Source organism: Macrotis lagotis, chromosome X (assembly GCF_037893015.1).
Source record: "Macrotis lagotis isolate mMagLag1 chromosome X, bilby.v1.9.chrom.fasta, whole genome shotgun sequence".
NCBI classification, from domain to species: Eukaryota; Metazoa; Chordata; class Mammalia; order Peramelemorphia; family Peramelidae; genus Macrotis; species Macrotis lagotis.
Genome location: NC_133666.1, coordinates 625829087 through 625844930, shown reverse-complemented (window position 1 = coordinate 625844930; position 15844 = coordinate 625829087). Strand labels below are relative to the sequence as shown.

The following is a 15844-nucleotide window of genomic DNA, read 5'->3' as shown; positions in this document are numbered from 1 at the left end:
GATGGTGGAAAAAGTCATCACTTTGGCACAAGTGAGACCAGTGTGGGGGTGGGAAAACCTTGAGAGAATCAGTTACATCTGGATTTGTATTGCTCCCAACCAAAATGTATAGGCAAGATATTTCTAAGAATTCTGTAAATAGAACCTGAGCAGCTTTTCTGGGCCTCTTGATTTATTGGTGGGGGAAAGAGGTACATCAGTTTTCTTATTTAAGAAATCCAAGGTTCTTCAGGAAGACTTGGCCCTGGAGAGTGCTCCCATCTTGCTCTTTTTTATCTAATAAAGCCAAGATCACAGGATCAAGAGTTGGAAGTGATAAGAGGTCATCCAATCTAGTCTCTCATTTTATAGGAGAAATCAGATTCAGAAAGGTTAATTAATTTGCCCAACGTCACAGAGAGTAAAGAGCAGAGCTGAGAACCCAATCCACATTCACTATCTCCAAATTCAGGGCTTCCCACTCACTCTACCACAACTGCTTCTCCTATGCTTCTCCAGATTTGGTTTCAAGAAAAAAGCATAAGTAAATTCTTTAGTATGGTAATAAGCTAAAGTGCTCAGGGTCACAAAGATGGGGAACCAAGACTCAATTCAATGCAATAATTATTGACTAGTGCTTATTCTGTATAAGGCAGTACCTATGTTAGGTAACAGAGATTAAAAAAAAAAAGGACCATGCCCACAAGGATCCTCTCTTTCTAAGGGGATGTAAATAACATGTACACAAAATTTAAATCTGGATAAAAATAAGTTCCTGAGGTAGGTGGTGGCACAATGAATCATAACACCAATACCTGGGGGGGGGGGGAAGCCTGAGGTTCATGTAAACCCACAACTCTATAATTTATGGGGCTCCCCTAATCTACTTTATAAATCCTAACCAATTCCAGTCTCCCAAGTCTTCATTCCATATATATATGCTCACTAGTGAATTCACTCTAGTATCCTCGGGGAAGAGAGGAGAGCCCAAGAGAAGGGATTAACATCTAAAAGGGCTAACACAAGGGCTGGTGCCTGAGAGTCCCTTACAGAGCTTGCCAGGTCACACATAGGCCAAACAGTCCAGAATATGGGCTTCCTACTTACCTGATGCATTTTGGTCCCTGTAATTACAACTACAATGTGATGCTTCAGCCTCTGTATCCTCATTGTCCCCATCATCCCTAATAGTTGGCTTGGCCATAATTCTGAATGAGATTTATGATTTATTTATTACTTGCTTCTCAAAAGAAACTGGATGGCAAATCATAGTTGACCAGCTCAGTCTATTTCCTTTAAATCAGTTCACCAGTTGATGTTGAACTGTGTCTCTTGCTAGATCAAGCAGTCAGATTTCTGGATACGCACCTCCTCATCCTTGTACCACGACAAGGACTCTGCAGTGAGCACAAACCAATACTCCTTGGAGCCACCTTTCATCAGGCTGATGTTGTTGATCGTCAACCAACCCCTTCGAATCACCTGGAGGAGAAAGTATGGATCAATATGAAACCTGAGCCATGATGAAGGGGGTGTGACCTGGTCAACTGCCCTCCTAGGACATACCAAGAAGTCAGAGAGGCCAAACCCAGACAGAGGAGACTTTTTAAAATGATTGGCAAACTCCCAGCAGAGTAGCAATCTAGTTCTCTCAAAGACTGGGTCAAAAGCCCAGATCTCTGAGAGTCTTCTCAGAAATACAAACATTTCTTATCCAAAGGAAATTCTTAATTCAAAAATGGGGGAGAAAGGAGGTGGCCTGCTCTGGGATTTTAGGATGTATGTTAGTGCTCACTAAAGCCAAACAACTACCTATAGGTGTAAAGAAGACTGATGATTCAGTTTAAGGCTTAACCTGTTCTAGGGCAGCCAACAATGCAGTCTGATTAATGGACCATGCCAATGCTTCTCTGCAAGGTCAACTCTGGAGGAACCACTTTACTTGGTAAAGTAAACAGAACAATGGAACTCTCCACTAGGACATCTTGTCTTGAGGTTGTATAGATCATAGAACATTGAGTTTATAAAGTTCTGAAACTGTTTAGTTCTTAGTTCAACATCCATTGTTCCAGGACAACTAGCAAAACTCAACTCAAAATCTAAATAGATTTCTGTCAAATAGTTTACATGAAAACTGCCAGCCACCAAGCTTCCTTTCCAGGTATGTTTGCAGTGATATTGTAGAGTGGCAGTGTTTTTTTACCAGAGTGGCATGGTGCTCTGGCTCCCCAGGTGACTAGCAGCCCTCCCCAGTCCCCATCCTGACAATGTCACTGTGCCTACTTGTGGCACTCACCTGGCAGCCGAGTCAGCCTCTGTGGAGGTGCTAGGCTGTACCCCCTGGGAGGCAAGGAGGGATGAGACAAGGAGATAGAAGACATGCATGGGAGTCCAGGGCCTGGGGAAAAGCCCCTTAACATTTCAAGCTGGGGACACAAGGGTGGGGCCAACATAAAGCAAACAGAGACTAGAACAGGACATGAATGGATTTGGAGGCAGTGACAGACTGAAGCTGAACTGCCAAGTATAGGTTGTCACCAGCAAGGAGAACAGGAGGCAGATAAGTGCTGACCCTGCCAAGGTGCTTCTGAGGCTGAGCTATGGGTACTGAGAACTAGGGAAAATAGTCAAGATCCCATTGGATTTCAGACCCATCACCAGGACCTTTCCATAGGGATCTTTCCCTCTGAGGCCAAGCTCATCAACCATTTCACAATCTTGCTAAAAGCTTTCATCAAGACATCAGGAAACCACATGGTCTCATTCATCTCCCTTACAGAGGAAGATAAACTAACTGGCCTGGCCTTTTCATATCTCCTACCCAACCAGCAGGTGGAAGGAATCACCAGTCTGGCTCCTGGGGAAACTGAAACATACACATGTCGTTCTCTCTCTGTACCAAGGGGTCAATCAACATTACATACATGCTTTGGTGACTTCCCTAGGACCCTGGTCCAGGGTTTAGGTCCTAGTACACAGAGGACACCAAGGGGAAGCAAAGCTCTGTTAGCCATGCCAGAAGGGCCTTTAAAAACATCAAGACTCCTAGTCAAAGGCTCTTTTCTGTTGAGAATCCAGGGGCAAGTTCCAGACAGACCTGCCCCTGCTAGTGGCATCAGTGCTTTAGGACAAAACCATCTGATGCCATTGCTAGCACTTCATTACATGCAAAGGCACAGAAGCTGTGGGGTTGCATTCTTTCTTGTTAGTTAGCCCTAAGTGGGCCTTGAATAAAATAAGTGGCTTTGGTCACCCATTTCTCAGATCCCATGGGAACAAGTGCTAACCACCCCCTTTTCCCAGGGACTTCAGACAGAAGTAAGGCAGGAGATAATCAATACACTGATATGACTTCTTGGCAAAAGCCCTGGGTAAGTCAGGGCCAGATCAAGTTGAGAAGGAGAAATTGCTTCCTCAAAGATACAGCAAGGGAGATAGTAAACCTCTGGAAGCAGGCAAACAAAGAGGAAGCAAACTAGTCTTTGGTCAGACATCAGTCCCAGCCTGGAGCTCCATAGCATGTAGCCCAGTCAGAAACCTGCATCCATAAGACATCTCACCATTCCTATTTCTATTCTCCTCCCAGTGGTCAGACAGCTTTGCCAAAGGAAGGAAGAGAGATGGGAACCTAATCTGCCTGATTTCTGAATATCCCATTCAAATGGAAGAGTAATTTGGACACTTTCAAATGAGCAATTATATTCCCCCAGATAACAAATTCCAACACATTTATGGACTCATATACTTGGACTTCAGAAACATATACAAGAATTGAGAAGAGCACCCACAGTCACCCTACAGAAGGGCCCTGTGGCCACTAGTCTCAAGACACAGGTTAGTAATACACAGGAGTCAATGGGACAGCAAGTGGCACATTTCTCAATATCCACAGACTCAAGGTTTTCAAGAAGGTGGGTAGTCCTGGTGAGAAATGTGGATGCCTGGGAGCTAGAGATACATGAGAAATGCTGGATCTATCCCTGGTAAAATCAAATAGGGCCATATCTCAAAATAATTTGATACTCTGCTCTGATAGAAACCACCAAATAATGCAGGCCATTCAACCCCAAATCAAAATATCTAGGTGACAAACTGGAATACCATGATTTTGACCACATAACAACTATGCCACAGGATTTGAGGATTCTGGTCAGGACCACAGCCAGATGTATACCCTTGTGCTGATCACATACCAGAGCTTCCCATCCCACCTAGGAATTTTCAAGCTATCCAGGCAGCTGCCCACAGAGGAGACAACACTGAGTTAGAGACAAAAATCACTTGGCTGTACAAGCTACGGGTGACTGCAGGCTGTTACATTAGGAAGATCTTAACTCTTAAAGTGCACCCACAGGAGAGAAGCAAGGAGCCCTGACCAATGAGATGACAAAAAGCCAATCAAGAATTGAGTGACAATTTTTTTGAGACTGGATATGATATTTGAGGGCATATAGTGAGTGGCTCCTTAGTCCAGTTTATTTTAAAGCCGAATTTATATATGAAAATTCTGTAGATAATTTGATATTGACAGGGGGAAGGAGGAAGCTGGAGACAGGACAGGTATAGCAGCAAAACCAGAATGCAAATGGATAAGTGTCCCAAGTCCTAGGTACAGAGGAGACATGCATGAAAGGATCCTCTGAAAATTCAGGTCTAAGGTTGTAGCTTACTCAACCCAATGACCCAAAACTGAAAGATAGTTCAGTTAGAGGATTAAGGAGAGTTGGTAAGGGTTCAGTTGGCTAGTGTAGAACCCTAAAACCATGTCTTGAGGAACAGAAAGGCCACATGATATTTAACAAGGGAATGAGACATAGCAAAGAAGCAGAAAATTTTGATGTAGCAACTCCTTACCTGCAAAAAGGTGCCTTCGGGGGAGAGCTGGTCAACTGGTAGGGACAGGGGAATCAAGGAAGGGGACCTAAATCTTGGAACACTCTTCCTGAATGCTGATTTTGTCTTCCTGGCCTGGAGTAGCCCAGCTCATACCAATCTTAATACAACTGTCAGGGCTCAGCAGCTTCCCATCACCACAAGGCAGCACTTCCACATCCTAAGCCTCCCAAGCAGTGATGGAGACCTTGCTCAAACAAAGCCAAGGTACTCTGGGAAACAGAGATGAGAAGTATTTCCTTCCCCCCCCCCCAAAAAAAACACAGGGTCTTGGAGAATGGAAGGAAGCCTATTTGAATTGACATGAAAATGGAAATCACTTAAAATCTCTTGAGGTATAAGGGAAACTGGAAAGTGGTGCCTAAAAGGGGGAAAAAAGCTTTTCCAACAGTGGCCAGATTTCTTGCTGCTTAAGAAGGGACAGAGCAGGAAGGGATAAGGGACTGGTGGCATAAAGCAGGCAAATCCAAGACCACAGTCCTTTAAGGAGTGGAGTTTTTTTTGTCTTGCACTGCCTTCTAGGATTATAGTTCAGGTGTTTCCATTTTCTTGCTCAGACAAAGAAGACTTCTTAACCTGTTTTCCACACACTTGTTAACCTTCCCACTGGGAAGATATAACATCATCTCCAGAGCTCACCCCATTCATCATTAAGGGAGAAACAGGTACCTTGGTTCAGAACTGAGTACACTTAGCAGGAAGGTCTATAGGGTCCCTGAAAAATAGCCCAGCAGGTCAGGATAACACTATCATCCTATCTAAGCATGAGGGAAAGCTGAAGAAGTAGGAGCAAATGAGTTATAACAAGGTGAAACAAACTGAGTATTATGGATATGAGCTACAGGAAACCTTGTTAAAGACTTGATTCTGTTTTGGTTATGCTCTCGGCTGCTTTTTCCTGCTTATAGGAACACAAAAGGGAAGAGAGGTTAGGTACTTGATGGACAATAGGAAGAAAAGTTCATCTTCAAAGTTTTGGGAAGGACTCCAAAAGAGGGTCTAGGAGGCTGCTTTGGAGGCAGTGACCATCTAATAACTAAGAGAAGCCCCACCAAGAAGTTGGCTTTTCTAAAGAATATGGAACATACTGCCCCATGTCAGTCATGCTACTGGGATGAGGAGGGCAGGCTCGGATATCAAACACAGCCTTGAAAGGTTTTCCAAACTCCACTCACTTGAGTCACTTCCTTACTTCTGCAGAGACTATAAACATCTTGAGGCCAGAGCCAAGTCTGACACAATTTTGCATGTTCTATAATGTCTATCACAGGGCTCCATAAATCTGTTGTATGTACCTCTATCTGGCCTGGGAGAGGACAGCCTTTTACCTTCTATGTACTAAGTGTACTCAATCCCAAGTCAATGAAAACCTAGTTTCTTTGGGGCTATATTTTGGGAGTAGGTCTCCATCACTAGATCTAAGGTTAACTAATATACTATGTAGGTACTTACCAGGATCTCACCCTTTAGGATCACAAAGTTAGGGTTGTAGGGTAAATAAAGGAAAAGCAGAAAGAGGGAAGCAAGGTAATAGAGAAAGGGCAAGGAAGCACAAAAAAAATGGTAGAAAAGGAAGAGCAGAAAAACAGCAAAAGAAAAAAAAATTACATGCTATTAATTATATTCACAGTGTTAATTAATGTTTAATTCATTATAATCTTTCCAAACAAAAAAGCAATAACATATGTATTACCTAAAGCAAGCACAAAATTCATGCAAAGGTTACATTTTCCAATCCGGGGCTTCAATCATGCAAGCTAAATAAAGAGTAGTCCCCTGGTGCTCTCCCATGAGAGATGGGACCTCTGTAAAGACTATGTGAAGGCAGTGTTTTTTCCCTAAAAAATCAGTACTCTACTCTAGTCCTAATTTCCCCAGGAAAGGCTTCCTTTCCATTTCCTAAAGGCTGGGCTAGTATACTAGTACATCATTGCTTTCTTTGTTCTCAGGACATTTGAAGGATCTCACAGAAAATGTGCCTTCAAAGGCAAAGAGTCAATAGCTGTGATAAGACAGCCATGTAATGACTTGACTACTGTCAGACTGAGATTCGGTCACATGACAATGTTTTGAATAATGTCAAAACACATGTAGAACTTAGGATCAAAAGGTGGGGAATCATAATTAGATAGCATCCTGATAAGAGGCATGGTAAACAGTGAGGGTTTGAGGAAACCATTCACACCAAAGTTGGTGCACCTCTCTTTTGGCACTTAAGGCAGCTTTCCCTTTTCTCCTCCCAACCCAGAAACAAATCCCAAAGAAACACAGGCATGCACATGTACCTGGTTTGGAACAGTCCTTTTCTTGTTCAGCTGAGTGCTTCTCTGCTGGGCACTGAAACCAAAGCACAACATAATACTTATGCAGCTGGGCAGTAAGGGAGAAGATTAGTGACCAGCTGCACAGGGGGAAGGTAAATCAACATGGCTGAATGGAAATGGGATGAAAAAAAAGCTATCAGAATTGGAGACACCGGTGGGAAGGCTTTCTCCCTCCCTCAGAGGGCTCCAAATACATGTATTAGGTAACAAAACAGGAAGACAGCTCCGGCACTCTGAAGGCTATGTCTGATTTAGATGAACATAACCCTCCACGCAAAAAGATTCTTCACTTGGGATCTGTGACATTATTTAAGAATTGTATTTTAATATAATTGGTTTTCTTTGTAATATGTATTTTTTCATTTGTTCAAAAGTATGATTTTGAGAAGAGATTCAAGGGCTTTTTCCTCAAATGACCCACCAAAAGGTGTCAGGACACACAAAAGGTGAGGAAGGCCTGCTTTAACTCTACTCCTGGACAAAGTGACTTACTCCTTCAGAGGCTCAGAAAAACTGTTCAAGTCTGATGCTGCCTCATTGGCAGTATGAGCAAACCAGCTTACAGCTTCATCCTCAGGTAAAAAGCAGTAGAGGGTCTCTACAGATGCCCTCCTCACGATCCTTTGAACTGCCGAAGTCCAGAGCTTGAGGAGCTTGAACCCTAGCACTGTCCCTTCTAAAGTAATGATGGGATACCTTGACATGAAATTTCAGATGCCAGAACAGGTTGGCAACAAGAGTGCTTATTACTAATGAAAACTTCACTTACCTGAGATAGCAGAGTAATAATTATTTCAAAGTACAGGAACAAAAGCTATCCCACTTTGTTTTTAAGACTTAAATCAAGAGGGAGGGGAGAACTGAATACAGGATTCTATATGAATGCCTTTCTCTATGAAGGGACTGATTGCTTCAAATGGCAAATTCTAAAGAAGGCAGGGCTATGCCAGTGTAACCACAATGGGCAGTAGTCACACATCATAGCCTGATGACCAGGCTACACAACAGCAGGGCCAAGGAAACATTTTTACTACTCTTCAGTCTGAAGGATTGGACTGGTTCCCTAGGCAAGTCCTACTGCTCTGGGACTTACCACCACCTTTGTCAAAAACAGATCTAACCCAGACCCCTCTAAAAGACTACTGAAACAGCATACACAGCAGGCAGATACCCACCCTGTCACAAGCTGCTCAGTATAGTAACAGCTGGGGTTATTGGGAAGAAGGCCAAGGAGTCCAGAGGAAAGAATGAAGTGATCAAAGGAAAAACAGGAGAGATGGTGAGAAGGAGGAACTGTGGATGAAGTGTGAAAAGCAGAAACAAAATGAGGAAAAGAGCAGCAGTTGAGAGGGGTAAGAAACCCAGGGATTTCAATTTCACCACACAGACACCAAGACAGAGATGCAGGGAGCCTCCACAGAGGTTTGACAATCCAAGTTGAGGGTACCGAGTTCACTTTATCCTAAATGACAGGGCACAGCAGGGGACTGAATTCCTTGTGACTCAACACAGTCATGGCTCACTACCATGGCAAAAGGCAGAGGAAGATATAGAGAACCATTACCCTCGTCTCCTCACCAGCTACCAAGAAGACTCTTAGGCACAGCCCACCCAAAGGCTTTTTCTAAGATCATCTCCTGAAGTTTGAAAAAAGACCAGGTTACGCAGAGGAAACTGCAATCTCCTAGTCAACCTAAGGCAAGCTCTTAAAAGGAACCAAACTTTCTTAGGAAATTAAGCATGGGTTGCTTGGGTTCATTTAACAGGGAGGGGTTGATGAGGCCCCAAAGATCTGCAAGAAGATCTAGTTTCAATTTCTTTTGATTCCTTGCATATGATTTAAGTATCAAATTAGATCTTACAGTACACACATAGCTAAGGTAGTTTTCCCTATGCTAAGGGAGAATGCCATCACAATCTTCATTCATTGTCTTGTTTCGTTTTTTTTTCGTTTGTTTTTTAGCTTTTTGCAAGGCAAATGGGGTTAAGTGGCTTGCCCAAGGACACACAGCTAGGTGATTTATTAAGTGTCTGAGACTGGATTTGAACCCAGGTACTCCTGACTCCAAGGCCGGTGCTTTATCTATTACGCCACCTTGCCACCCCGTTTTTTTTTTTTTTAGGTTTTTCATCCATTGTCACTAGAGAAACTTGCCCTTAAAACAAGATATGTAGGGAAACCTCAAAACTCAGAATATAGCTCACTCTAGGAATTATTCCTACCCCCTCCACTGCCTTCTGAGTCAGCATCACCTGAAGCCTTGATGCCCTCTAGGACAGCCAGCTCTAAGACCTATCTGGTGGCAGGACTCCCAAATCCAAGAAGCTACAGGTAGAATATACATACTTTGCAAAGCCAATGAAGTCCTCATGATTTGTGTTGATGTATGACAGCTCAATATCGATCAGAAGAAGGATCTGAAAAGGGAGGAGTATGTTTACAACTAATTAAAAAAAAAGCCTCCACACCAAACTATGAAACCAAAGGTCCAAACACACATTTACAGCAATTGAACACACTTCTCAAGTTCACCAGTAGAGGGAGAACTATAACAATTTTCCAATTCAGGGAAAGGGCCAGCAGCACAGGCTTCATCTGCCTGGTCCGTCTAGGCTCTCAGGGCATCCCTGTATTTCACTGAATACACACAATAATGGGCACTCTAGAGCTGGATACTGTCCTTCCATGAAATCAATTCCATGGAGTCCAGTCATTAAGGTAACCTGGTCCTTCAGTTAGCAAAACAGTACCTCTAAGTATCTGTAGAACAAACACATTGTCAAAGTCCATTCAAACCCACCTGGTCCTTTGTTCTCCCTTCTCGCTCCCTGATGTAAGTGGTGACAATTCTTTCTGTTTCTTCTCGTAACCTGGGATAGGAGCCAAGCTATGGGGGAGGAAAGCAGAATGTCAGATGGCTCTACATAGCAAAAAACCCACAACAATTTACATGAAGAAAGCAGAGAGCCAGGGAGAGCCAAGACGACATGAAAGGACTTCATTGATCCCCAATTTTGTCACCACAAACACTCATTAAAGAGATAAATATGGGCAGCTTGAGTTGGCAAGAGAATTAAAAAGATTAATTTAAAAAAAAGAATCAAAGATAAAAAGATTTCATTCAAAGCAGGTGAAGTGTGTTTAACAGTCATATGTCACTGAAGTCCTGTCCCTTCTCCCACCTCCACCCACTGGCTGGATTACAATATGAAGTAATATACTAAGCAGCAATAGGGCCAATGAGATGAACAGCCTAACCCATGGCCTGAAGCTCTGGGGCCAAAGTCATTTCATGGGCATTTTGGTCTCCTGGGCAGTGGTTCAAGACAACATCTAATGTCATGTGTCTCAGCAGGACCTCCAAATTTATTTTTGGTGCCTGTCCATGGATGACAGGTTAAGTTATGATAGGGGCCAGAAATAATGCCACCAAACTTGCTTTATTTTTCGGAAAGACCACGAATAAGTTAGGCAGGTCCTGTGGAGCCAGTATTTTCCAGATGCTCAGGTTAGACTAACAGATGGAAAAAAAATTTAGCCCATTACCTTCTCAGCACACTTTTTAATGACGGTGGCCAGCTCTGAGACCACCAGATCAACACACTTCAAACTCGGCTCTTTGAGTTTTACAATCTGTTTTTTCACAATGGCTTCAAAGGCCATGTCGGGGGTGAAGAGACCCGTCCTGCGTCATGCAGAGCACGAGAGGGAGGCAGAAAGACGAGACCCCAAAAGGCAGTGCAGACCAAACACACACAATAACAACAAGACAGAGAGGGAAGAAAAGGAGAGAGGCAACCAGTTAGTAAGAGGCATAGTAAAAGCCTCGGCATTTGCCCTGGGAAGCTGCTTCGGAAGGAGAGCCATTTCAAGGGGCTTTTGACTGGAATTGTCAATACTGCAAGGTCATAGCTTTAGTCACCTTACACCCAAAGCACTCACTGGGTGTCCTGAATTTTCAAATACATGTTGTAGCCTCTGGAAATCTACTTCCAACCCTGCAGGGTTTGACTGAAGAAGCTTGGAAAGCAAATGCAGGCTTTTAAAAATGACACAGATCAGGAACCGCAGCAGAAGCAAAAATCTCCTGACTCTTCAAGACAGCCCCAAGATTCCTACCCATACACCCAAACACACACACACACACACACACACACACACACACACACACACACAAAACGCTAGGAAAGCATTTACATAGCTCAGCTGAAGCAGGTCACTCTGGGAAGCAGGCACTGTCAGGGAAGGGCTCTTCCTGCCAAGTGTAGAAACTGACTGTGCCAATCACACTGACTGTTGGCAATGTACTTCAAATTCCCCCTGTGAGGAGAGCCTAGAGGACAACAGCAGGAGGCACGCTACAGATGGGGGATCCTTGGCAAAACTGCCCTGTGCCTGGTACTGTGGGCCATTTATTCACAGGCTCACTTCATCATTCTGTTGTGCCCTGCAATGTGCAGCAAAGGAAACACACTGGCTCGGCAGCAGTGGGTTCATGCAAAACATTGTACCATGGGGTGTGTTTTTTCAAAAAAGGAAAAAACCATGATGAATAGAGAATTGGGGGTTCCAAGCTCAAGAAGGGGCACATTTTAATTTTCTGCTTCCCAGGGTGTAGCAAAGCAGCATTTTAAATCAGTCAAGACACATGCTATGTTGGGCATCAGGATCCCAGAGTAAGCTGCCCATTCAACTGGCCAACTCCTGAGGCTTGCTTGGCATTCTTCCCATTCTATCTCCTACTACCCCCATTCACTAGAGTCTATAGAAAGACACTGGTGACCTTACTGAAGAGTGGTGGGAAGATGATGCAAACAATTCCAATCCAGTCTTACACTCTATAGTTCAGAGTCCCTTATTAGGCTTCTGGTTAGGAAGAAAACATCCTCTTGGAAGTAAAAGCAATCTGGGGAGAATGACCAGTCGGAGCAGGCAGGGCACTGCAATCCTGATGCCACCCATCCCCCCATGGCTCCCTTTTCCATAACCCTCAGGGAGGGCTCAATACCTTACTGGTACACTGCCTAACTGTATTGATTAACTCCTGAATAACCAGGTCGACACATTTCAGACAAGGCTCTTTCAGCTTCACCACCTGCTTTTTCACAATGGCCTCGAATGCCAAGTCTGGGGTGAAGAGCCCCGTCCTATGCACGTCCAACCACAAGAGCAAGGGTGATGGAAATAATCAAAGAAAAACAAAAAACAATCAACAATATTAATGGCAACTATTTGTTTAACTGAAGAAATAGCAATAATCACACTTCTGAGTCACAGACCCACTCCCATTATTTAAGAATTCCTAGTGTCAACAAGGCTCATCTTTGCCAACACAAGTCAGAATATTCTTTCTTGGCAACATTCAGTTGTAACCAACATGAAATTCATCTCTCTCTCTCATGCTAGTTTACCTTCACATTGGAGTTCTTCTTACAATCCATCTCCTCATACTCTTCTTTTAAAAGGTTCTTACATGAGCAGGTGGCTGACACAAAACCTCATTTTACATCATGACCATAACAAGATTGGGGTGGGAGGTTCAGGTAGTATTTGTGGTCACAACTACAAATAGTATAGTAATTTATGTCATAGCCTACTTACAGGCCTCAAATTAGACAGATTTTTGCCCTTAAGTTCAAAATATGAAAGGCAACTGATTAGTCCTGGGAGATGCTAGGGAAGAGCATGCCAGAATAACTGCCTCTCTTCACTCCATCATTCAAGGTCTTGGGCTCTGTTTCTGAGACTATCGGTCCTTGGCCAACAGTCTCCTCCCAACCTAGATATCAGAGGCAGGGAACACAGGCATTCCAGAAGCCTGGCTGACACATTAATATGTTGACAGAAGGAAGTTTACCCTCCTTCCCCACCCCAATACTTGCCTGACTCCATGGATGTTTTTAATTGCATAGCTAATTTCTCGTCTCAAGTCTTTCTCATCAAATTCCATCTAAAAAAATGAAACATACAGAGATAGGTATCTATAAAAACACAGAAGTTCAATAATTTAAGGAAGTGAGTTACAATTGAGTATCTCCCTTATAATATGTATCTTTATAAGAAAGCTTCAAGTTGATAATTGGCTAATCTGAATCTTATTAGCTCTGAAGAATGACCATCTATGTGACATAAACTTCAACCTCCAAGAGTATTTGATTCCCTTCAAAACCAGAGTCAATGCAATGGTATGAGTATGAAGGCATGCCTCACTGTCTTTATCAATTCAAAAACTATTAAAGTGCCTGTCCTCCAAGGATTCTTGGAGGTGAGAGCTGTTCTTTGGTAGAAGTTGAAGAGAAGCATTGAATATGTCACCTTCACAAGTTCAAATGGAAATCTCTCGTGAAAAATGCGATTAATTCTTGCACCACCAGAAAGTTCCAATGTGTCCACCTGGTCTCCCGAACCTTCAATTCTCTTTTCAAAGTCTACACCAAACTGCTGGACCATCCTAAAATGGCAAAATTAAAGAAGGTGTGTTTCAATATCTTAACACTGGTTCTGTGACCACAGCCTAAGGATCAAAGCAAGCTATGCCCTCAATAAAGGAAATGATGATGAATACAATTTTTCTTTCAAGAAGTTAATATTAATCCAGCACCCTGAATACAATTCTCAAAACAGTTTTAACTTGGAGAAATAAGAATCTAAATATACAGAAGCAAAACAAAAGATATCACTGTAAATCATATACCTGTGATACTCAGATTTATGTTCAGAAACCAAATGGAAAATGGAGATAATTTAAACAATGTGAATAGCCAACATAAACAAGACCAGTTCTCCCAGTCTATCAGAAACACTAAAGCTTAATTAACTTGTACCTCCCTACAATTACAAAGCTCAGATTTATTTTCTACTGTTTGTAAGAGCATTATCAAGATAAAAAAGGAATTTCCCTGGGACTAACAATTTTTAAACATTCATAGTTGTGAACTTCTTGAAGTCAACCCCAAGCGTACACAGAAAAACCAGAGAGCCTGACTCCAAAGGCTTCCATTTTATTCTTTCCTAAAGACACAAAAATCTAGGTGCCAAATGACAGCTAAATAGACAATACCACTCAAAAACTCTCCAAACTGGGAGAAGCAGTCATAGCACCAATGCTCCTTTTTCCTTTTTTTGCAAGGCAACAGGGTTAAGTGGCTTGCCCAAGGCCACACAGGCAATTATTAAGTGTCTGAGACCCGATTTGAACTGACTTCAGGGCTGGTGCTCTATCCATTGTGCCACCTAGCCAACCCGAAATGCTCCTTTTTCAATGTCCAGCGCAATTCAGTCCCTAAAAGTTCCTCTCTGCCAGAAATTTATGTCAAACTCCTTTAGGGGATTTTTAATGTGTATGCCCCAAGACAAGAGGCCAGAGCTTTTACTCTGCATCCCACCCCATTCAAGAAACTAGCAAGTTGTTATTAAGTCATTTTAATTGTGTCTGAATTTTTGTGACCTCATTTGGGGTTTTCTTGGCAAAGAAAATGGAGTGGTTTGCCATTTCCTTTACCAACTCAATTTTACAGTTGAGAAAACTGAGGCAAACAGGGTTAAGTGCCTTGCCCAGGGTCACACAGCTAGTTAATGTCTGAGGTCAGATTTGAAATTGAAGATGAATTTTATCTTTAACTAGGGGAATACAGGGAAGAAAAGTCCCTAGACAAAGAGAAAGGGGCTCAACCCAGAGCTGCCAGGCCATGCACCAGGCCAGGAAGCCAGTGCACTTACTGCAGCAGGGCTTTAGTTTTCCGGGTAGGATCATCAGGCCGAAAGTTCTTGTATTCTTCCACTTCCTTCTCCAAGGACAACAGCTGGCTCTGGAGCTTGCTACGTAGTGCAGGCAGAGACTCTCGGATGTGATTGGTCAGTTGCTACATTGAAAGGGTCAGATGTTAGACCAGAATCAGTCACCTAGAGGGTCAGATGCTCTTACTAAAGGTTACAAAGCCTGTACATGGTTTTGCATTCCTGCTCCAGGTAAGCCAGTTAGAGAGTCACATGAGAGAACTGTGGAGGAAGGGCAAAGGAATGTGTTTCTATGGATGGCAATAGGAACCACTGAAACCTGTAAGATTTACTAGGGTTCAGGGATTCCCACTGATCCAGAGAACCCAAATGCTGGCCAGCTCTTGTTGCACCAACTCAGGTGACAAGCACTTCTTGAGTCTATCAACTTTTCTAAGACTTCATGATAACCAAAAAGTTGCTGAATTCATGCAATCTTGCTAAAACTCTTTCTGAAAACTTTTATCCCCCTCTCCTCCATACAGCAACGCTCTGTTCTTCATTTCTTGGGCTAGAAACCACGTTCATTCAATCTTCACTCCCTTTTTTGCCCCATCTTCTCTGAAAAACAGGGTTGTTCTTATTCCAATTCTACTTGTACCAGTCCTAAAATCTGTTGTTTTTTCCATTGCTCACTGTCACGACCACTTGCAGATACAAGTACACATCCATCCCAACACAGGAGACTCAGAAATTTCCAGAGTTGTGGAACTAACAATGTCTTTGACTCTCCAAACACTGGTAGCCTGAAATTCAGGGGATCACAGAACACCAACACTAACCAAAGCCCAATTCTTTTTTTTTTTAGTTTTTTTTGCAAGGCAAACAGGGTTAAGTGGCTTGCCCAAGGCCACACAGCTAGGTAATTATT

General features: G+C 43.0%; 1 protein-coding gene across 10 annotated transcripts in view; it reads right to left on the bottom strand.

The window, feature by feature from the left end:
• DNM2 (dynamin 2) overlaps positions 1-15844 on the bottom strand; it is an 85567-nt gene that overhangs the window by 11365 nt on the left and 58358 nt on the right. For 3 of the 10 annotated variants that reach the window (XM_074203403.1, XM_074203397.1, XM_074203399.1), the window contains exons 7-15: positions 14917-15059; positions 13513-13648; positions 13080-13147; positions 12206-12344; positions 9998-10084; positions 9544-9614; positions 7158-7209; positions 6325-6336; positions 1348-1461 (exon numbers count right to left, since the gene is read on the bottom strand). In XM_074203403.1, coding sequence (XP_074059504.1) covers positions 1348-1461; positions 6325-6336; positions 7158-7209; positions 9544-9614; positions 9998-10084; positions 12206-12344; positions 13080-13147; positions 13513-13648; positions 14917-15059 — 822 coding nt within the window. Of the gene's footprint in view, positions 1-1347; positions 1519-6324; positions 6337-7151; positions 7210-9543; positions 9615-9997; positions 10085-10743; positions 10883-12205; positions 12345-13079; positions 13148-13512; positions 13649-14916; positions 15060-15844 lie in introns of all 10 variants that reach the window. The other 7 variants (XM_074203398.1, XM_074203400.1, XM_074203405.1 and 4 more) reach the window with 4 other exon arrangements.